The 22512-nt window shown below is 44.7% G+C and overlaps 1 protein-coding gene across 2 annotated transcripts in view; it reads right to left on the bottom strand.

Moving 5' to 3' along the window:
* The window catches only part of LOC143283093 (uncharacterized), a 144755-nt gene that overhangs the window by 53292 nt on the left and 68951 nt on the right, over nucleotides 1–22512 (bottom strand). For both annotated transcript variants that reach the window (XM_076589166.1, XM_076589167.1), the window contains exons 22-32: nucleotides 22222–22314; nucleotides 19239–19318; nucleotides 16855–16948; nucleotides 15938–16182; nucleotides 12951–13044; nucleotides 11651–11824; nucleotides 10356–10544; nucleotides 5857–6033; nucleotides 4396–4575; nucleotides 1793–1873; nucleotides 1092–1270 (exon numbers count right to left, since the gene is read on the bottom strand). In XM_076589166.1, the coding sequence (XP_076445281.1) occupies nucleotides 1092–1270; nucleotides 1793–1873; nucleotides 4396–4575; nucleotides 5857–6033; nucleotides 10356–10544; nucleotides 11651–11824; nucleotides 12951–13044; nucleotides 15938–16182; nucleotides 16855–16948; nucleotides 19239–19318; nucleotides 22222–22314 (1586 nt within the window). The remainder of the gene's footprint in view (nucleotides 1–1091; nucleotides 1271–1792; nucleotides 1874–4395; nucleotides 4576–5856; nucleotides 6034–10355; nucleotides 10545–11650; nucleotides 11825–12950; nucleotides 13045–15937; nucleotides 16183–16854; nucleotides 16949–19238; nucleotides 19319–22221; nucleotides 22315–22512) is intronic.

Genomic DNA, 22512 nt, shown 5'->3' with positions numbered 1-22512 from the left:
AAACTCTTGCATTTGATATCATTATAGATTAAAAAAAAAAATCCCACATATTCACAAAGACATATTATTCAAAGCCATCTTTTCTGAATTTTGGAATTTATGAGGTACTGTGAGATTTGAAAATGTACTATCCAAAGAATCAAAATGAAAAACCTAACACAAAACAGCAGCACTGTGTGTGTGTGTGTGACTGTGTGTGCATGCATGAATGTGTGGGCGTGTGAATGCGTGTATGCGTGTGTGTGCATACATGCATGTTTTTCACATGGGCATCTCTCACGGGCTTGTATGTTATCATTACAAATCTGTTTACTGATCCAAAATGTAACATTTAATTACAGATGTTATAAGCATGTAGCAAAGCAAACACCCACATCAGTACTTTAAGACATACACTGAGACACACACACACACACTTACCCACCAATGAACACACATTATCACCACCACCATCACCACCTACACAACCATCACCACAAACACTGCACGCACAGGGGTGTCCATCTGACTTTCTTTCTTTCTTTTGCGTTCGACAGCTACGCAGTCAAGGTCGAAGTCCGAGGGATGCCACAAACTCGGACGTCCGGCGAAGATCGGCTACCGTCCCCCAGGGCCCTTTGAGGCTGAGGGCCCGGCACCGTCTCCCCCCGGCCATGGTCCAGGAAGACAACACCACATCGGTCTAGCGTTGTCTGCGTAGCCATGTGCCGTAGAGTGCGTGCACAGCCGGTTTTGACTAGATCACGCCCCTTAGAGAGGCCACTGTGGCGCCGTCTTCGGTGATCTCCTGTTCTGGTAACGGTTTACAGTTGGCCGGGTTTTCTCTTGGGAGTTTTCCTTCTCTTGGAAGGACTGCCTGCTGAGGCTAACGGACTCCATCTGCCCGGGTTTGAAATCAGAGTTGTCCTTCTCCTAGACTATGTGGGTCCACGGCACCTTATTCCATATCATTTGGTGCAACTCCCAAAGGGAGGGCTCCCCCATCCGCCACCCGGGGGGACACGCCCCTACGCCGTATAGTCCCAGCGCGAGGTGTCCATCTGACGATCAAGAAGAAACAAGAAGGCAAGCAGCACACAAGCAACACTCACCTGACAAATACACCTCTCACAGGCATCTCTGGGCGACACAAAGCTCTGTCCATCCTCGTAGTAGCGAGCGTAGTAGTCGCAGCCCTCGCAGATGGGGCAGCACTGACCTGCCACCTGGCGGGGGCTCTGACAGGGAGCGGGTGGGCAGTGATCTCGCTGGTCGGTGCACATGATCTGGCCTGCGGGGAAAGCAGAATAAAAAAGGAGAGTCTGGAGAGTGGGAACGTTGTGAATTTTTGAGGGTCAGTTTGAAGAGTGAAAGTGTGTGTGCAGTGTGTGTGTGTGTGTGTGTGTGTGTGTGTGTGTGTGTGTGTGAGGATGTATGTGTAAGCATGTGTGTGTGTATGTGAGTGTGCGTGTGCACATGCATGGTCAATATTTCACACATATACACAAAAAAACCCACACATTTACCTCACTGCTGATTTACATACTCAATAACACACAAACATGTGTGTGAGCTTGGCAGGGGAGACCAAGGCAGACACAAGAATGGTGTAAAGAGGGAGTGCAGATTAAGCAAATCAATGGTAACAATGCACTGATGAAAATCCACCCGCACATACAGACACACACACACAATGCTCACAAACACACACCACAAACACACTAACATACATACACACGCCCATCCAGCCACACATGTACAATGCAGACTGTATCCAGAAAAGTGAACAACCTGAAGAGAAAACTGTACTCACCCTCTTCGCACACACAGCGGCCACATTCCGTCTGTGACACCACCTCTCCATACTTATACTCTCTTCCTTGATACTCACAGCCTGAAAGATAACATCACATGCTGCATAAACATACTAATATACATAATACATGCACTATCACCTGAAACATATACATTTAACTCACTCATCCCTGAGCCCGAGCAATGCCCCGGCATCAAAATTTGTTTCATTAGCTCACTCGGGACGGACGGAGAGTTTTCTCCCTTGCTTTTCCCTACAGACTGCCCATTTGTTATGGTTAGGAAAAAAATCACAAAACATAAAGAACAAAATGAAACTCGCTGTACTTGACCCACTGACCCCTCTCCTCTCGTCACGTGTACACCCACCTCCCTCCCTCTTCACTGCCCTCCGAATCTGAGTCACTGTCATTACCTTCTTCCTGGTAGCTTTCTTCACTGCAGATACTTTATTCAAACGTCTTCATCATCCTCGTTGATGTCTGAACCTTCAGTATGAAGCATTTCAATCACTTCAGCAGCAGCAAAAGCTGCTGTTATGGTCTATTTTGCTAAAAACAAATTTCCACTTGTATCGCCTGCGACACCATTTTCGATACATATACAGATTAGCTTGTCATGTGGGGTGCCAAAGTCAATCACTCGCCAGCGAGTGTGTTGTTACGGAATCTCACGATGAAACTTTCTATTTGACCCTTAACATGTTCTCAATGCCCCATGTAGCTGCAATTGTTATGCTACCTCACAAGGAAAACATAGAAAAAATTCTAATTGTTAAAACCACTATCGTGTTCCGTCGTCAGGAACGCCACAGCGTGCCATCGTCCAGAGGGAGTTAAAATGATGTACATGTTCCTATATGTGCACAAACTACAAACACAGGAAATTAATTTCTACTGTATTTCCGGCTGTGTTCCCTATGTATCAACTGGGAGGAATTCCGGTCAAAATTTCAGTACATTTCTTTGGATTTTTTTGTTTTTTGTTTTGCATTAACTCATTCCTTAGAGGCGTGTGTCGCTGATTGCCGTTCACCGCCAGACAGGTGGGCGAAGCAACCCGTTTTTTCAAACCAGTTCATCAGCTCATTATTATACATTAAACTGCTAGGTAAGGGAAGTAACTCCAACTTAATTTTTTTCCCTAACTGGTATGCGAAGTTTCGCTCCAAAAATCGAACGATTAGTGTGTGGGGTTTTTTTATCCGGTTTTCCACAGTGATATGGTAAAACGTCAAAGGCTTACTGCACAGTAAGTGCTCAATGAAATTATGATGGACTCTTGCAGTGAATTCGACCCAGCTGATGATGATTTGTTTTATAATTCATCCGATAATTCTTGGGAAAGTGAAGAAATGGAATTAGCAGCCAGTCCAAACAAAGTGGCGGACATTTCAATCAAGAAGATAACCCGCAACCTTCAACGTCATAAGAAGGTGATATTTTAATATTTCTGTTTTTAATTTTAAGTTATAAGTAAACCTTTGAATCCTTCATCTTGAGACTTCAGCAATTTGTGTCAAAATTATATTTCAGTCTTTATGTGAAGTTCAGTAGCGACTGGTTCAGCGGTTGCTATAGATTTGTGCCTGAAGTGAAGCACCCCTTCCTGTTGATCCAGCCAGGCCAAAACATGCCAGGTTGGGAGGATTACACTGGCAGAAGACCTTATATGGCCGAAAGGGTTAAATGATACATAACCTATCACAAGAAAAAAATGGAAAAAAATCAAGCATACACTGTCACCTGAAAAAATACCAGTAAATTATGCATTCAGTATCACTTCTTTTACTCTCCTTTTGATGATATAAAATAAGGGGAAAAAAAACTTAGTACAAAAATATTACATTTAATGTCCATATAAAACAGAAGGCATCACTGAGCTTTTTTTACTTATAAATTCCTTCACCTGCCATCTGATTCGATATGTGAAATTCCGCAACTATTCTGCTTTAACTGACTTCACAGTAATGAAAATAAAAATTCATGAATGCCTTCCAATGTCAGTATATGTATGTGTGTTACATGTGCGTGCTTGTGCACATGTGCCAGTGTGTTGCATGCACATATGAGCGTACATGTGTAATTTTTCCATTATTTGTGCTGTGTGCAAATAATCCTCAAATAATAAGACTCTTCAGATACAGAATTTAAAATCAGGCAATTACAAAACTGACATTCCTTACCATGCACTTACAATATTTACAAAAGAGCTACGCATATGATATTCTGACATTATTCGCTCCATTTTCATCATTCTTTCTTACGTGTATGCATGCAACTCTCTCTCTCTCTCTCTCTCTCACTAATTTACACACACACACACACACGCGCGCGCGCGCAAACAGCCAGCACACATAAACACACACACACAAGCATATGCACATACCTACATATTTCCACCAACCCTCCATTTCATCAATATCCCATTTACAAATGCAAACCCCAGCATTGGCCCCTTCTGATCCCCTTATACTTTCCCAAACAGATCCAAGCAGCACCATCTGACACACAAACCAACCACAACATCCAGCCTTCAATCATCTCCCAACTATCTACCAGCTACACACACACACACAGTGACAAGTTCAAATCCCCTCACCCACACACACGGGGCAGCAATGGCCCGGCGGAAGATCTGACAGGGCGCAGGGCAGACGCTGGCAGGGGGGTTGCACCTGGCACTGCAGGTTGCCACGACGACACAGACATTCCTGACAGGTGTTGCCAGGTATGGTGATCTTCCGCCCTTCCTTCACAATGCGCCCTTCATGCAGGCAGTCTGGAAACATACATTTCCAAACATTATTTTTTGGTTAAAAATAGTGGGGTGGGACTCTGGTTTCAAGGATTCTAGAGAGGTACTCTCTCCCACAACATGTTGGGAATTGATCTAAAAAGCTAGATGTTCAGGAAAGTAATTCTCAAAACATAAAGAAAGTGGTGCAGTCCCCACCCTCACACATCGCCCGTTATCCCCCACACTGTCTCACATTCCAGTGTTTGATCATTCCTCTCCTATTCTTCATCTCTTTACATTAAAACAACAACAGACATCCTTCAACTGACCAAACATTCCATAACTAAAGGTAAATCCTGTCTTGAAATAAATTACAAAAATAAGGAAGGAAGGCAGCTGAATGGTAAGACACTGGGAGGAAGGCAGCTGAATGGTAAGACACTGGGAGGAAGGTGGCAGAATGGTAAGACACTGGGAGGAAGGTGGCAGAATGGTAAGACACTCGGAGGAAGGTGGCAGAATGGTAAGACACTCGGAGGAAGGTAGCTGAATGGTAAGACACTCGGAGGAAGGCAGCTGAATGGTAAGACACTGGGAGGAAGGTGGCAGAATGGTAAGACACTCGGAGGAAGGTGGCAGAATGGTAAGACACTGGGAGGAAGGTGGCAGAATGGTAAGACACCTGTCTGCCAACACAAAGCTCGTGATGGTGTGGGTTCAGTTCCTGCTGTCGCCCTTTCTCCCATCAGTGTCTGACTGGAAAATCAGACTGAGCGTCTACTCATTCGGATGAGGTGATAAACCGAGGTCCCGTGTGCAGTACACACTTGGCGCTCTGAAAAAGAGCCCACGGCAACAAACGGATTGTCCTCTGACAAAATTGTGCAGAAGGAATCAACTCTTGATAGATTCAAAAATATACAGCTTTGGGTTATGCTGCTGGTCAGGCATCTGCCAAGCAGATGTGGTGCAGTGTATATGGATTTGTCCGAATGCAATGACGCCTCCTTCAGAAACCGAAACTGAAATGATACACAAATAATCTCTCAGTTTACTGAAGGTACATCATACCTTGGATCAAAACACAAAATGACCCCTCTTTCATGAACATTTTTCAAAATGAAAAAAGAACAGTAAAATAAAAAGCCATATCTAAACAGAATTCCTTCTTCTTCGTCATTCGTGGGCTGCAACTCCCATGTTCACTCGTATGTAAATGAGTGGGTTTTTACGAGTATAACCGTTTTCACCCCGCCACGTAGGCAGCCATACTCCGTTTTTTGGGGTGATAAACAGAACCATTCTCGTTCTTTCTGTACCCACCTGTGCAAACGGGGCAGCATTCCTCCAGCATGGGAACTCCGTGGGTGCACTGCTGTGTGCACATTTTCTGTCGTCGACAGCTGACCACCCCTCCCCGACACTCACACAGGTCACAGGGGTTCTGGGAGGACAGCCAGGTCTGACCTTCGTCGTACTCACGGCCGTCATAACTACATTCTTCAAGACAAGGACAATACAAACAGTTTTTTACCACCTTGGGGATTAGGATCCATCTTACTTATCTAAGCCTGCTGACAATACACAATAGAAGACAGCCCATACATGTATACAAAAATGATATCAAAACTGCGGAACATTCAAAATACCACTAACACACACGCACACACTCCAAAACCCACACAAAGAGAATCTGTTGTGACAAAAAGAGTAATACAATACAACACAATACAAACCATAAAATTCAACATCAGCCCTGTATTTGTATTTCTCTTCTTTTGTCACAACAGATTTCTCTGTGTGAAATTCGGGCTGCTCTCCCCAGGGAGAGCGCGTCGCTACACTAAGAGCGCCACCCATTTTTTGTTTTTTTTCCTGCGTGCAGTTTTATTTGTTTTTCCTATGAAAGTGGATTTTTCTACTGAATTTTGCCAGGGACAACCCTTTTGTTGCTGTGGGTTCTGTTACGTGTGCTAAGTGCATGCTGCACATGAGACCTCGGTTTATTGTCTCATCCGAATGACTAACGTCCAGACCACCACTCAAGGTCTAGTGGAGAGGGAGAAAATATTGGCGACTGTACTATGATTCGAACCAGTGCGCTCAGATTTTCTTGTTTCCTAGGTGGACGCGTTACCTCTAGGCCATTACTCCTCTAGGCCATCACCCTGGACACAAACCATCCCCACCATCTTCAGTACTCACTAGGACAGACAGTGGCCATCAGCACAGTACTCACTAGGACAGACAATAGCCATCAGCACAGTACTCACTAGGCCAGACAGTGGCCATCAGCACAGTACTCACTAGGACAGACAGTGGCCATCAGCACAGTACTCACTAGGACAGACAATAGCCATCAGCACAGTACTCACTAGGACAGACAGTGACCATCAGCACAGTACTCACTAGGACAGACAGTGGCCATCAGCACAGTACTCACTAGGACAGACAATAGCCATCAGCACAGTACTCACTAGGCCAGACAGTGGCCATCAGCACAGTACTCACTAGGCCAGACAGTGGCCATCAGCACAGTACTCACTAGGACAGACAGTGGCCATCAGCACAGTACTCACTAGGCCAGACAGTGGCCATCAGCACAGTACTCACTAGGACAGACTATGGCCATCAGCACAGTACTCACTAGGACAGACTATGGCCATCAGCACAGTACTCACTAGGACAGACAATAGCCATCAGCACAGTACTCACTAGGACAGACAATGGCCATCAGCACAGTACTCACTAGGACAGACTATGGCCATCAGCACAGTACTCACCAGGACAGACAGTGGCCATCAGCACAGTACTCACTAGGACAGACAGTGACCATCAGCACAGTACTCACTAGGACAGACAGTGGCACAGCACAGTACTCACTAGGACAGACTATGGCCATCAGCACAGTACTCACCAGGACAGACAGTGGCCATCAGCACAGTACTGACTAGGACAGATAGTGGCCATCAGCACAGTACTCACCAGGACAGACAGTGGCCGTCAGCACAGTACTCACTAGGACAGACAATAGCCATCAGCACAGTACTCACTAGGACAGACAGTAGCCATCAGCACAGTACTCACTAGGACAGACAGTGGCCATCAACACAGTACTCACCAGGACAGACAGTGACCATCAGCACAGTACTCACTAGGACAGACAATAGCCATCAGCACAGTACTCACTAGGACAGACAGTAGCCATCAGCACAGTACTCACTAGGACAGACAGTGGCCATCAGCACAGTACTCACCAGGACAGACAGTGGCCATCAGCACAGTACTCACTAGGACAGACAATAGCCATCAGCACAGTACTCACTAGGACAGACAATAGCCATCAGCACAGTACTCACTAGGACAGACAGTGGCCATCAGCACAGTACTCACTAGGACAGACAGTGGCCATCAGCACAGTACTCACTAGGACAGACTATGGCCATCAGCACAGTACTCACTAGGACAGACTATGGCCATCAGCACAGTACTCACTAGGACAGACAGTGGCCATCAGCACAGTACTCACCAGGACAGACAGTGACCATCAGCACAGTACTCACCAGGACAGACAGTGGCCATCAGCACAGTACTCACTAGGACAGACAGTGGCCATCAGCACAGTACTCACTAGGACAGACTATGGCCATCAGCACAGTACTCACTAGGACAGACAGTGGCACAGCACAGTACTCACTAGGACAGACTATGGCCATCAGCACAGTACTCACTAGGACAGACAGTGGCCATCAGCACAGTACTCACTAGGGCAGACAGTGACCATCAGCACAGTACTCACTAGGACAGACAATGGCCATCAGCACAGTACTCACTAGGACAGACAATAGCCATCAGCACAGTACTCACCAGGACAGACAGTGGCCATCAGCATAGTACTCACTAGGACAGATAGTGGCCATCAGCACAGTACTCACCAGGACAGATAGTGGCCATCAGCACAGTACTCACTAGGACAGACAGTGGCACAGCACAGTACTCACTAGGACAGACAGTGGCCATCAGCACAGTACTCACTAGGACAGACAGTGGCCATCAGCACAGTACTCACTAGGACAGACAATAGCCATCAGCACAGTACTCACCAGGACAGACAGTGGCCATCAGCACAGTACTCACTAGGACAGACAGTGGCACAGCACAGTACTGACTAGGACAGACAATGGCCATCAGCACAGTACTCACTAGGACAGACAGTGGCCATCAGCACAGTACTCACTAGGACAGACAGTGGCCATCAGCACAGTACTGACTAGGACAGACAATGGCCATCAGCACAGTACTCACTAGGACAGACTATGGCCATCAGCACAGTACTCACTAGGACAGACTATGGCCATCAGCACAGTACTGACTAGGACAGACAGTGGCCATCAGCACAGTACTCACTAGGACAGACAGTGGCACAGCACAGTACTCACTAGGACAGACAATGGCCATCAGCACAGTACTCACCAGGACAGACAGTGGCCATCAGCACAGTACTCACCAGGACAGACAGTGGCCATCAGCACAGTACTCACTAGGACAGACAGTGGCCATCAGCACAGTACTCACTAGGACAGACAGTGGCCATCAGCACAGTACTCACTAGGACAGACAGTGGCAATCAGCACAGTACTCACTAGGACAGACAGTGGCCATCAGCACAGTACTCACTAGGACAGACAGTGGCCATCAGCACAGTACTCACTAGGACAGACTATGGCCATCAGCACAGTACTCACCAGGACAGACAGTGGCCATCAGCACAGTACTCACTAGGACAGACAGTGGCACAGCACAGTACTCACTAGGACAGACAGTGACCATCAGCACAGTACTCACAATGGACAGACAGTGGCCATCAGCACAGTACTCACTAGGACAGACAGTGGCCATCAGCACAGTACTCACTAGGACAGACAGTGGCCATCAGCACAGTACTCACTAGGACAGACAGTGACCATCAGCACAGTACTCACCAGGACAGACAATGGCCATCAGCACAGTACTCACCAGGACAGACAGTGGCCATCAGCACAGTACTCACCAGGACAGACAGTGGCCATCAGCACAGTACTCACTAGGACAGACTATGGCCATCAGCACAGTACTCACTAGGACAGACAGTGGCACAGCACAGTACTCACTAGGGCAGACAATGGCCATCAGCACAGTACTCACTAGGACAGACAGTGGCCATCAGCACAGTACTCACTAGGACAGACAGTGGCCATCAGCACAGTACTCACTAGGACAGACAGTGGCACAGCACAGTACTCACTAGGACAGACAGTGGCACAGCACAGTACTCACTAGGACAGACAGTGGCCATCAGCACAGTACTCACTAGGACAGACAGTGGCCATCAGCACAGTACTCACTAGGACAGACAGTGGCCATCAGCACAGTACTCACTAGGACAGACAGTGGCCATCAGCACAGTACTCACTAGGACAGACAGTGGCCATCAGCACAGTACTCACTAGGACAGACAGTGACCATCAGCACAGTACTCACTAGGACAGACAGTGGCCATCAGCACAGTACTCACTAGGACAGACAGTGGCCATCAGCACAGTACTCACTAGGACAGACAGTGGCCATCAGCACAGTACTCACTAGGACAGACAGTGGCCATCAGCACAGTACTCACTAGGACAGACAGTGGCACAGCACAGTACTCACTAGGACAGACAGTGGCCATCAGCACAGTACTCACTAGGACAGACAATGGCCATCAGCACAGTACTCACTAGGACAGACAGTGGCCATCAGCACAGTACTCACTAGGACAGACAGTGGCACAGCACAGTACTCACTAGGACAGACAGTGGCACAGCACTGGCCGGGCAGTTTGAGCGGCCGTGAGCAGGCCAGGTGCGCTGCAGGTGGGCAGTGGACAGGACGACAGCGGACGATGGAGTTGTTGCAGGTACAGTTCAGACAGGGGTTGTAGGAGGGGGTGAAGTCACCGCCATGGGGGTACATCACCCCCTCATAGTCACAGTCTGCACGACACACAACTTTCACACTCAGTTTCAAGGAGGTGTTAAAGCACAATACACAACTTTCACTTTCAGCTCCTAGCTGTCAAAGCACATGGGCCGATCCATGCACACTGCACCACATCTGATATATAAAAAAAGGAGCAAATCCTGACTTTCACATAAACCCAATGCACTGGTTAGGCCTTGAGAGCTTACCCCACATTTATATACAATCATAAAATGATATAAAACAATTAACAAAAAAACAGGCAAGGAGAAGAACATGGGATTTACCTTCCTTATTTACACAGTTAGAATAATACGTACAGCATCATTTAACCCATTGCACCCCAGGCAGGTTACAGCCTCAGAAGGATTCCCTGACATACTGATGGGAAAACAACAAAGGAAATATACTGAAATCAACTGGTTTTCCCCTCCACACTGATGGTGGGGACACAGCTGAAAATACTGCAGAGGTCAGCTCCTTCTGCTTGCAGTTTATGCATATGTAAGACCATGTTTTATGGAAACAAAGTTTGACACCAGAGCACTGCTCTGGCGCAGGGCTGAATGAGTTAATACACATGAATTAGTGATAAAAAAAAACACCAACAACAACAGCATACAAAACAGCATTCTGTAACCTTTTCGATTCTGATAAATGCACTCCTCCTAGCTACAAAGTAATTGAACAGATTAAAAGGCTATTATATTTTTTATATTCTTTTTGAATAAAACAATTTGCATATCAGCCAGTTTGGTGCATTCTTTCGAATAACATTTCACTGCCAATCACAAGCAAAATCAATACGTGTGACAAACATAAATTTCGCAAACAGACACAATTTGTGTATGTATGAATGCAAGTTCATGTGCGTGCATGTGTGTGTGTGTGTGTGTGTGTGTGTGTGTGTGTGTGTGTGTGTGTGTGTGTGTGTGTGTGTGTGTGTGTAGGCGCGCGTGTGCACTGAAGTATACCAATGCTCACCTACATTCTAATGTATCTTGCATTTGTAAAAAAAGGAAGAGAGAAACAGAGATACAGACAGTGTGTGTCAGAGCACACAGGACACATCCCCACCAACAAGCACTCCAACAGCACCATACAAGAACTGAACCCTGACCCAAGTCGCAGACAGGACAGCAGGCCCTGGGTGGGGTGACGGGGTTCTCACACCTGGCCGGGGCACAGTCCCTGATGGCACACCTGACCGTTCCTCGCTCACAGTTACATGTGGTGCAGGCATCAGGCTTAAACTGGGCCCCATCCTTGTACACCTCCCCCTGATAAAAACACTCTGGAGACAGGAAAGGTCCCAGAAGGCTGCATGAGATGGGAAGAGAAGGGAACAGAAAGCAACTGGAAACACAGAAGGGTATATAAAAAATAAAACAATAAAGGAAATAAAGGAAGAAAAGGAACAAGAGTAAAGCGGCTCTGTGGTGTGTGCAGAAATGCTCTGAAACAGCCATACATGGACAAGCAAAATGACTTATCTCAGTCTGTCTCTCTCTCTCTCTTCTCTTCCTCCCCCCCTCTCTCTCTCTCTCTCACTCTGTTGTTCATCTTATTAGTGGCTGATGATTTAGTTTTGCCCTCAGAGACAGTCATAGGTTTATAAACACAGCTCAATAACTTGAAAAATGCATCTCTCTCTGTCACACTCTCTCTACACCTGTAAAACATACACACACACTTTTTCACTTTCTCTCTCTGTAACACACACACACACATACTTATGCACACTACACATTCTATACAACATACCCCATTTCAAATTACACCAATGTACACACACAAAAAAAACCCAGAACATTCTGATGAAATGATAAATCAAGGTCCCGTGTGCAGCATGCATTTAGCGCACATAAAACACGTAACAAAAATAAATAATAAAAAAAATATTAAAAAACACCAAATAAGGGTTGTCCATGGCAAGTTCTAATTTTTTTCTTTAAAAATCCACTTTGGGAGAAAAACCAATACACTTGCAGACAGAAAACAAGGTGGGGCTGCACTGTAGCTACACTCCCTCCCTGGAGACAGCAGCCCCAATTTCACTCAGAGAAATCTGACAAAACTAATAGTACAATACAAAACAATACAATACAATCATAAATCTGCCTCACAGTATCAACAGAAAAATACACACACACACACACACACATACACACATGCACACACACACACACACACGTACACACATACATGTACACACACACATATACATGTACACACACACACACACACACACACACACACACACACACACATACACACATACATGCACACACATAAACACATGCATGCATGCACACACACACACACACACACACACACACACACACACACACGTACACACATACATGTACACACACACATATACATGTACACACACACACACACACAGGCACAGTGCTGACCTTGACAGACAGGACAGCAGTGACCATGAGGGGTGTAAGGATGATCACAGTTTGCTGGGGGACACCGCACCCTCTGACACTGTGTCTCTCCTCGCTGAAACATACACACACAACATACATCACGACAAGAAATAGTGTACGTGTGTGTGTGTGTGTGTGTGTGTGTGTGTGCGTGTGTGTGTGTGTGCGTGTGTGTGTGTGTGTGTGTGTGTGTGTGTGTGTGTGTGTGTGTGTGCGTGTGTGTGTGTGTGTGTGTGTGTGCGTGTGTGTGTGTGTGAGTGCGTGTGTGTGTGTGTGTGTGTGTGCGTGTGTGTGTGTGTGTGTGTGCGTGTGTGTGTGTGTGCGTGTGTGTGTGTGTGCGTGTGTGTGTGTGTGTGTGTGTGTGTGCGTGTGTGTGTGTGTGTGTGTGTGTGTGTGTGTGTGTGTGTGTGTGTGTGTGTGTGTGTGAAGCCTGACTGAATGAAACAGGAAACGCACGACAAGCGCCAAAGGCAGGTCTCAGTCTCTATCCAGGTAGGCAGCCTGTTGTGTAAATGACTGAAAATATGCGCTAAAAATTATCCATGTCAATCAATCAATCACAAGCAGGGCTATAGCACCCTCTGACACCAAGTCACTCCAAGCTGAAACACACACACACACACACACGCACTCACACACACACATATACACACAACATTCAGGGCAAATCAAACCGGTCAATCTATATACTGTTGCATCAAAAAATTCCTCACACTAGTATGAATAGTTCTTGTTTACTTAATCTCAACATTTGCAACAGACTATGCCTTCTTTAGACAACGATTTGAACACTTGGTGTTCAAACAGCAATAAACAGCACTTCCAAAACTGAAAGTGGCAATGGAATTAATGCAGCTTAATGCGTTGGTGGCTCAGTCACACAACCACATGAACTGTGACCACAGTGGGTGTGGGGGGTGAGGATGTCATGAAAACTGCCTTACTTTTAGAAGTCCCACTAGTAAACAAGGATGCCTAGACAAATAAATGGATAAGTTATCGAATTAATGAATAAATAAATTAAAGATAGATAAATAAATAAATGAATAAATAAAAACTGAAAATACAACACAGGACCACAACATTGCTGTCAGATGCTATCAACTGACTGAATTCCAAGACTCATAAATACAACATGGCATTTATTCACATACATGCAGACCAAAATAAAATATATGAAACATGCACACGAAATTTTATTTGCAATAATTTTCTTGGACAGATTTCTATCTGAACCAGGAAAAAGAAAATTTTTCCACTCACATCCTACTGGTGGTATGTGTGATATTCAGTTGTGTCCGACTATGACCATCACAACAGGACGACGCTACAGAACTTTTAAGTTGAAATCCAGAGCTCTGAAGACTTTTATTCCACGTTCAATCCACCTTTTAAATTCTTGAGAACTGTGTGTGTGTGTGTGTGTGCGCGCGCGCACTCTCATGTGAGACGTGTGAAAGTCCGTGCATGATAGGCTGTACCTTGTTCTAGTTGTGGTGTGTGTGTGTGTGTGTGTGTGTGTGTGTGTGTGTGTGTGTGTGTGTGTGTGTGTGTGTGTGTGTTTACTGAGCTTAAAACGTGACAATTGGTTATAATGAATGTGCAATATGTAGGAAGAATAATGTGCAATATGCAGGATGAATGTACAATGAATATGTCTAATGCTAACGTCCATATTCTAAATATATTTCTGTTTAATAATTACGATGTAATAATTAATTGCAATGTTTTTAAAAGCGAATATGTGAAATGCTTTTATTTGAGAACATATGTTTATTACTCTTGTTTAATCAAGTTATCCGCATGTGTGGGGTGGGGGGGGGGTGCGGTGCGGGTGTGTGCTGATTATCTGGTTGTGGTTTTCCGCAATTCATCTTTATTCTTATCTTATCTGTCTATTATAATCAATGTGCAGTATAGTAGGCTATGTTTATAATTATATTCAAATAATGTTTCTTAATTCTTTCTGTTTTTACATTAAGAATACTAGTTATTACCTGCAGTGTGTGGATGTATGTATGAAACGATGTATGTGATATTTTTTACATTTGTATCTTCGTAATATTTGTTGGGGCTGTTGTTGGCTTTTACAGTTATGGTCCCCATGTTGTTTACTTGTCTATGTTGTGATAATGCACCTGACCAAATTTCTCCAGTTGGAGATAATAAAGTTATTCTTATCTTATCTTATCTTATCTTATCAGTAGAGGAGGCAACTGCTGTCCCGATTATCTGGGCTTGAATTTGATTACAGTAAAGAGTGTCCTGCCCAAGTTACATCCCAACTCTCTCAGCCAAGAGGACTTTAGGGCAGTTGGTGTTGGGATAGTCCCCAAAGACCAACTTGCACCCAAGGCTGCAGCATTAAGAGCCAGTGAAATCTTGTCTCCTAGTTTGAGAGTCATAGTCCTTCGCAAAAGACAAAGCTTTAAATAATTCCAGTTGCAGCTCTCACTGTTGCTGTTGGCCCAGTTGTAAGCTTATGTCAACCTCTGACATGCCAAGTCATGGGTGCTTGGGTTTAAATCCCACTATCGCCCTTTCTCCCAGGTTGGACTGGAAAATCAAACTGAGAGCCTAATCATTCAGATGAGACGATAAAGCAAGTTCCCATGTGTAGCGCACACTTGGCGCACTGAAAAAGAACGCAAAGCAACGCGACTGTTGTCCTCTGTCAAAATTTTGTAGAAAAAAAATCCAATCCCATAGATTCACAAACATTCAATTCTGTAGAATACACCAATCCCATAGATTCACAAACATTCAATTCTGTTGAATAAACCAACTCTGAAAGGTACACAAATGTATCTGCATGCATCAAGGCCTGACTAAAGCGCACTGAGTTATGCTGTTGGTGAGGCATCTGCCCAGCAGATATGGTGAATCATACATGCATTTGTCCGAATGCAGTGACACCTCCTTGAGAAACTGAAACAGAAACAGAGGGATGACTGGGGTGTACCCACCTGACAGGTGCATCGCTGACAGGGGGAGGGGTGCCAGACATCCCCGGCCCCATACTGCCCGCAGTCCTGACACACGGGGCAACAGTCACCCTCCAGAACCGTGGGGCTGCGGCAGTTGCCCAGGTCAGGACAGGTCATCGCCGTGCACTCCACGTTGCCACGCCGACACACGCACCGTCCACATGGATTTTCGGGGCTGCTCACTGGCTGACCGGACGGCACGATCTGCCCATTGTAGTCGCACCCTGTGTGAGAGAGAGGAGGGAGAAGAAAGTTGGTTTAAACACATTTTATTCATTCAAGTAATTACAACCTGTGTGAGGGATTCAGGAAAAGGAAAGTGGTTTAAATACATTTCATTTTGTCAAGGACAGCGCCCTACGTCATGGAGGAGGGTGGTTTTTCAAGTGATTTCACTGGCTGACAGGAGTATGTGAACAACTCTTATCTATGACTGAAGGAAAAGATATGGATAATATATCACGGTGATCACAGAGACTCTCATTAGTCACACATTTCTTCTTCTACATTTGTGGGCTGTGACTCCCACATTCACTAGTACACACAAGCGGGCTTTATTACGTGATAGACCTTTTGTTACCCCTCCCAAGTATGCAGTCATTTTACATTTTCAGGGTGATGCATGCCGGGTATGTTCTTGTTTCACTAACCCACCGAAAGCCAACATGGATTACAGGATCTTCAAAAAGCATATTTGATCTTCTGCATGCGTATACACATATTGGGGGTTCAGGCACCTGCAGGTCTACACATCTATTGACCTGGGAGATCTGAAAAATCTCAACCCATTACCCACCATCATCATTATTATTATCATCATCACTGAAATTATCATTATCATCAGAATTATTACTACTGCAGCACACATGCAGGAAGTGTGTGTGAGAGCCCCTCACCCTGGCAAGACGGGCAGCACTGGTCAGGCAGTTGGACGGGGTAGGCACAGTTTGGAACGTCACACTGGATGTCCCGACACATCACCATCCCCGCCTGTCCATCAACACGAGCACAAACCGTCACTTTCTCATGCACTTCTTACCGAAGTACTGGCCCATTTTCAAAACCAGGTAAAACAGAGATCAAATCAAATTATGGTGCTTGGAACAGAAATATTGCATATACTTGTAATGGAGAAATACAAGTGATGAGGGGAGTTTACTTACGACTTTTGATTTGATAAAATGATTAAAGAATTCAAACATTAAAAGCAATGAATTTTGAGGATTAGATCTATCCTGGGATGGATCCATCCTGTTGGATCAATATCCTGTCGACGACGCCACTTTTGTAGTCATGTGTTTACCCGAGTGGTTTATTATGAAGGCGATGGTACCAGCCGCCGTGGCGAAGTGGTTAGCGTCGCGGACTGACGGCTGGGAGGACGCGGGTTCGAATCCCAGCGGAGGTGGGTTTTTCGGTCCGTGGCCGGCTCCTACCCAGAGTTAAGTGTGCTGTGGGCTTAAATGGGGAGACTGGGACAACACAGTTGAGTGCCATCCACTTCAAGGATGCGTCTTTGGGTGTGTTTCTCTAATTACCTGACCAACACTGCAAGTGTCTGTATCTCTCGGGCCTGGTTAACGCCGGGATATCATTATGACAGGAAGCATAGAGTACAGCCTTGTCACGCAGTCCCAAACCAAAATCGACCTCCATAGCAACATCGTCATCGTCATCGTCATCCTCCTCCTTCATCATCATCAATACAAACAAAACAGTCTCAAAGTCTGTAGCCTTTCATGCCCTGCTCTCATGGTGACCTCAGTTTCGATACTCCTCCACTTCCGTGCTTGGGGTGAGTCCTGTCAATGTCTTCAGTGTCGGCAGATTCATGGGTGGCTGTTGTTTGAGGGACGTGGTGGTGGTCTCCACTCTGGAAGGGACGCTCACTCAGTCTGGCTCCGCGACTAAGCCATTATTGTCGTTAGTAGGGGGCTTAGTAGGTGGTGTCCAAAGTACGTTGAATCAGAACAGGCACCACTGAACACCACCGAAGTGACTCAGCAGCAGTGCAGGGTCTCCTCTGGTGTGTGGCCTCCTGGCGACCTAACAACGATGGTTCCCTGCGGACTGCCGATGCTGGAACTGTGACGGACAAACTCGGGTGTGGCCGTGTGTGGGGGAATCTAAATGAGCGGCGTGGGAGTAATGCCACTGAAACGGTGCAGATGATGGGGCAGCAAAATATAAAGAAATAAATAAACAAATAAAAATAAAATAATAGTAATAATAAAATAAAGGCGATGGTACAAAAGAATTACTGATTTACTGAATTACAAGAGTATGAAGGTAAAAAGATAGCAAAGATCCGTGCGCTGGCCAGGGGCATATAGCAGGCCAGTCACAAAAGGGTTTTTCTATTGTTTTATTACAATATTAAGAGAAGATAAGAAGAAGAGGAGAAGACAATGCAGTAGAATATTAGGCAGCTGACTGTGTTTGCGACACACTTGACAGCGGTAGCTTGACAGCGGTACCTTGGAAAGTGACAGGCGGACGCTCAACAGCTTTCAGTTCAAATTCGAATCTGAAAAGTGTTATGCCACAGAGTTACCTCAGCATGGCAATGGTTGGACACCGTCATTGCAGTGAAACTGTCGTCCGCTTTTCGGCATGTGTTGTGAGCTGACTACGGTTAGTAGCCAGCTGAGCACTTGGCTACATACTCTTTCATTTAACAACAGAAAGTGAAACAGAAATGTTGCATGTACTCTTTCGTTTAACAACAGAAGCTTGGGTACCTATGGTTGTTGTTTTTCTGCCTGTATAAATGTAAAAGATACCCATTACAACATAACAAAGATTTCTGTACTTCATTTGTTAGTTTTTTCTGCCTGTTCAAATGTCTAAGATACCCATTACAACATGACCAAGATTTCTGTACTTGTTATTTTTTTCTGTCTGTACAAATGTAAAAACCACCCATTACAACATAACCAAGATTTGTGTACTTGACACCCTGTGCCATTCTTTCTTCCACTGACATAATGTAATGTCATAATACCAGTATTTGTCTCTTGTATAAATAGTGAGTTTTGAAACCTATCAACACAAACATTGACAGAAACTCTCCTCTCCCTTCTCCTCCCATGACCAATGTCATTTTAAATCAAAAAGGCCAATGTCATGAAGATTTTTCTTCCTGTCAGCTCTGCACATGATGCCCCAGGTGTCGGTGCTGTTACCTTGGACCCTCCTCCACATCAACCCATCCCTCTCACCAACAGTTTCTGTACACAGCTGATTTACCTGTCAAAGGGCACCACAGAAGTATACATACCTGACAGGCACAAGTAGAGCAAGGCTCATCACTCCATCTCTCCCCCTCTCTCCGCTCTCTACCATCACTGTCAATGCACCCTGCCAATTCACATTACACTATTAGTAAAGCTGATGAATTCCCTGCACAGGTTAGCCTCCCATTAACCCATTCAACCCTGGGAAGTTTACAGCCTTGGCAAGCTTCCATGCCATACTGATGCAGAAAAACCGCAGAAATGTTTTTCCTTCCAAGTTACATGTGGATGCATCCAGAAATACTGTTGAAGTTAATTCCCTTTGTTTGTGGTTAGTGTATATCTAGGACCATGACAACCACTTTAATTAGGCAAATTGTGATGCCAAAGCAATGCTCAGATGCAGGGCTCAGCAAGTATGTGTTTGTATCGGGTGTCCCAAAGAAAAGTGAACCGCTTTTTGACAAGTATTTTCTCAATGATAAAGAAACCGCATTCATCGAAAATTATTACACAGTAACCTTCGGGTATTATCAACAAGTCTACAAATTATCTAAAAGTTCGGACGCAAATTATGCGAGTATTGTCAAATTCAAAACAGCATGTCAAAAATAAATATCAGAGCTGTGCAATGTGACCTTCATCATGTTCATGCCAGCTGTCAGGTGTTGGCATCTGTCAATTTGTGTCAATCTAAAAATAGCCTGTCTGGGTGTCAAGTCTATTGTTTTTGTGCAAATTATGCGAGTATTGTCAAATTCAAAACAGCAAGTCAAAAATCCAATATCAGAGCTGTGCAATGTGACCATCATGTTCATGCCAGCTGTCAGGTGTTGGCATCTGTCAATTTGTGTCAGTCTAAAAAATAGCCTGTCTGGGTGTCAAGTCTATTGTTTTTGTTTTTGTTTTTTATTGTCGTCTGTATCCAAAATCAGTTCTGTCCAAAGTTTCAGTTTGGAAGGATCAACCATGCCTTTGAGTGAAAGTGATAAGGTTACCATTGAAAACTGTTTCAAGGAGAAAGACTGGGGTGGAAGAAGGATCGTAAAGTAATTTCCAGGCAAGGAGTGGAGTCATGTCATTGCAAATAGACTTATTGCTAAAAAAAAGCACTACAGCACAGGGTCAGTAGCACGTAAAACTGGCAGTGGGAGACCCAAGACTGCATGTTCGGAAGAGAACAAGGACCGTGTTGAGGAACTGATTCAATCCCAGGAGGAGAATCCAGGGACCCACAAATCTCTTAGAGACGTTGCAAGCGATTTACAAGTGAGCAAGTCTTCTGTGTAAAGAATGGTGAAAGAACTGGAGCTGAAGCCCTTCAAGAGGATACGGGTATCAAGAAGTGACTAAAATGTTAGAGGGAAAAGAAAAACTCGCTGCCGTAACTTGAATGACTGCCATTCGGCCATTGATGTGAAAAGGATCATTTTCACAGACGAGAAAGACTTTACGTTACAGATAGCTAAAAATCGCCAAAACGATCACGTTTATGGGAAACGGAAACGAGAAAGTCAGCCATCTCGCCTCCATCATGAGACTTCTAGATTTTCAAAAAAGATAATGGTTCCAGCTGGAGTATCCTGGAAAGGAAAAAACAAACATTAATTTTATTGACACTGATAGATCCTAGGTTAATAGTGAAAGCTACATTCAGTTACTGGATGACAATCTTCTCCCGGATTGTAGGCGTCTTTATCCTAGAAACAATTACGTGTTTCAGCAAGATGGGGCTCCTTCACACACAAGTAGGGTAACCCAGGCCCATCTGGAGGAGGCTACAACAGAATTCATCAAGAAGGATGAATGGCTTACTCAAAGTCCTGACTGTAACCCAATGGATTATGCCATATGGGACTCTCTGAAGGAGAAAGTTTACCAGAGAGTGAGAGACAAATTGACCGAGTAGGCGTTAAAGGACAAGCTAATTATGTCATGGGAGAAGTTATCGGTGGAAGAAATACGTAAAAGCATTTCTGCTTGGAAGAAACGGCTTCGTTTAGTCGTGGAGGAAGATGGAGGCCACATTGAGCATAAACTGAAATAAGTGAGTTTTCCTCAGATAGTGGATTTTTTGACATGCTGTTTTGAATTTGACATTACTCGCAAAATTTGCGTCCGGACTTTTAGATATTTTGCAGACTTGTTAATGGTACCCTAAGGATACTGTGTGAAAATTTTCAATGAATTCGCTCTCTATCACTGAGAAAATACTTGTCAAAAAGCGGTTCACTTTGTGTGTGTGTGTGTGTGTGTGTTTGTTTGTTTGTGTGTGTGTGTGTGTGTGTGTGTGTGTGTGTGTGTGTGTGTGTGTGTGTGTGTGTGTGTGTGTGTGTGTGTGTGTGTAGACTACAAATTAGAGTGATTAGCATGAATTAATCGACCCACTTTGCCTTTGTGGATCCATGCGATAACGCATGTAGTCAACATTCTGATGTCATTTTTTCCACGCAGTGAGGACTGAAGCCTTGAGGTCAACCAATCATGCAATGTATGTAACACTCTGTGGTCAATTCAAACTCGGAGCCTGACAATGTCATTAGCCGATCATGCATTAACCATCGAAGAGAAAAGCCAGACCTGTACAAACGCTAGTATACACGAGCTAAAACAACAACAAAAAAACTATATAAATATAAAATAATACACCTAAAAAGCCTAAAAAAAAAACTTGCCAAAAAAGTTCCCCAAAAGTAATGATAAACAAAATGAAGAACATCAACAACTGTTCTTAAATAAAATCACCAAGACAAGTGAAAGATTATTTTCAGCCCAAAATTAATTGGGGAAAAAACATCAAACTTGAAAAATGCTAGATTACCACTTAAAAATTTGCATTTATTCAGAATGTGTGTGTGTGTGTGTGTGTGTGTGTGTGTGTGTGTGTGTGTGTGTGTGTGTGTGTGTGTGTGTGTGTGTGTGTGTGTGTGTGTGTGTGTGTGTGTGTGTGTGTGTGTGTGTGTGTGCAAACACTGTGTATCAAAGTGTGTTTCAACAGAGCGCAAGTCAAGTCAATGTATAGTTTACCTGTGCAGTTGAGAATTCGTCCAGTCACACCATCATACCATTCACGTTTACACTGTCCGCAGACATTGGTACGACACACAGCGGTGGGGTGACCTGCACACACATTGCATAAAAAAAATCCAGTCAAATGTCTCACAACCTTTCATGATAATCATGGCAGTGAATTCATATCGTGTGTCCAGGGCTCAGCATAGAAAGGTGGGACCCAGTCATCTCCTTCCACAGTGTTAACCTTCCTCAACCAGTCACATACCAGTTCACACCAGGGTGGAGTAAGAAAAACTCGGAATA

Source organism: Babylonia areolata, chromosome 6 (genome assembly GCF_041734735.1).
Source record: "Babylonia areolata isolate BAREFJ2019XMU chromosome 6, ASM4173473v1, whole genome shotgun sequence".
Classification (NCBI taxonomy): Eukaryota; Metazoa; Mollusca; class Gastropoda; order Neogastropoda; family Buccinidae; genus Babylonia; species Babylonia areolata.
This window is presented reverse-complemented; position numbering and strand designations above follow the sequence as displayed.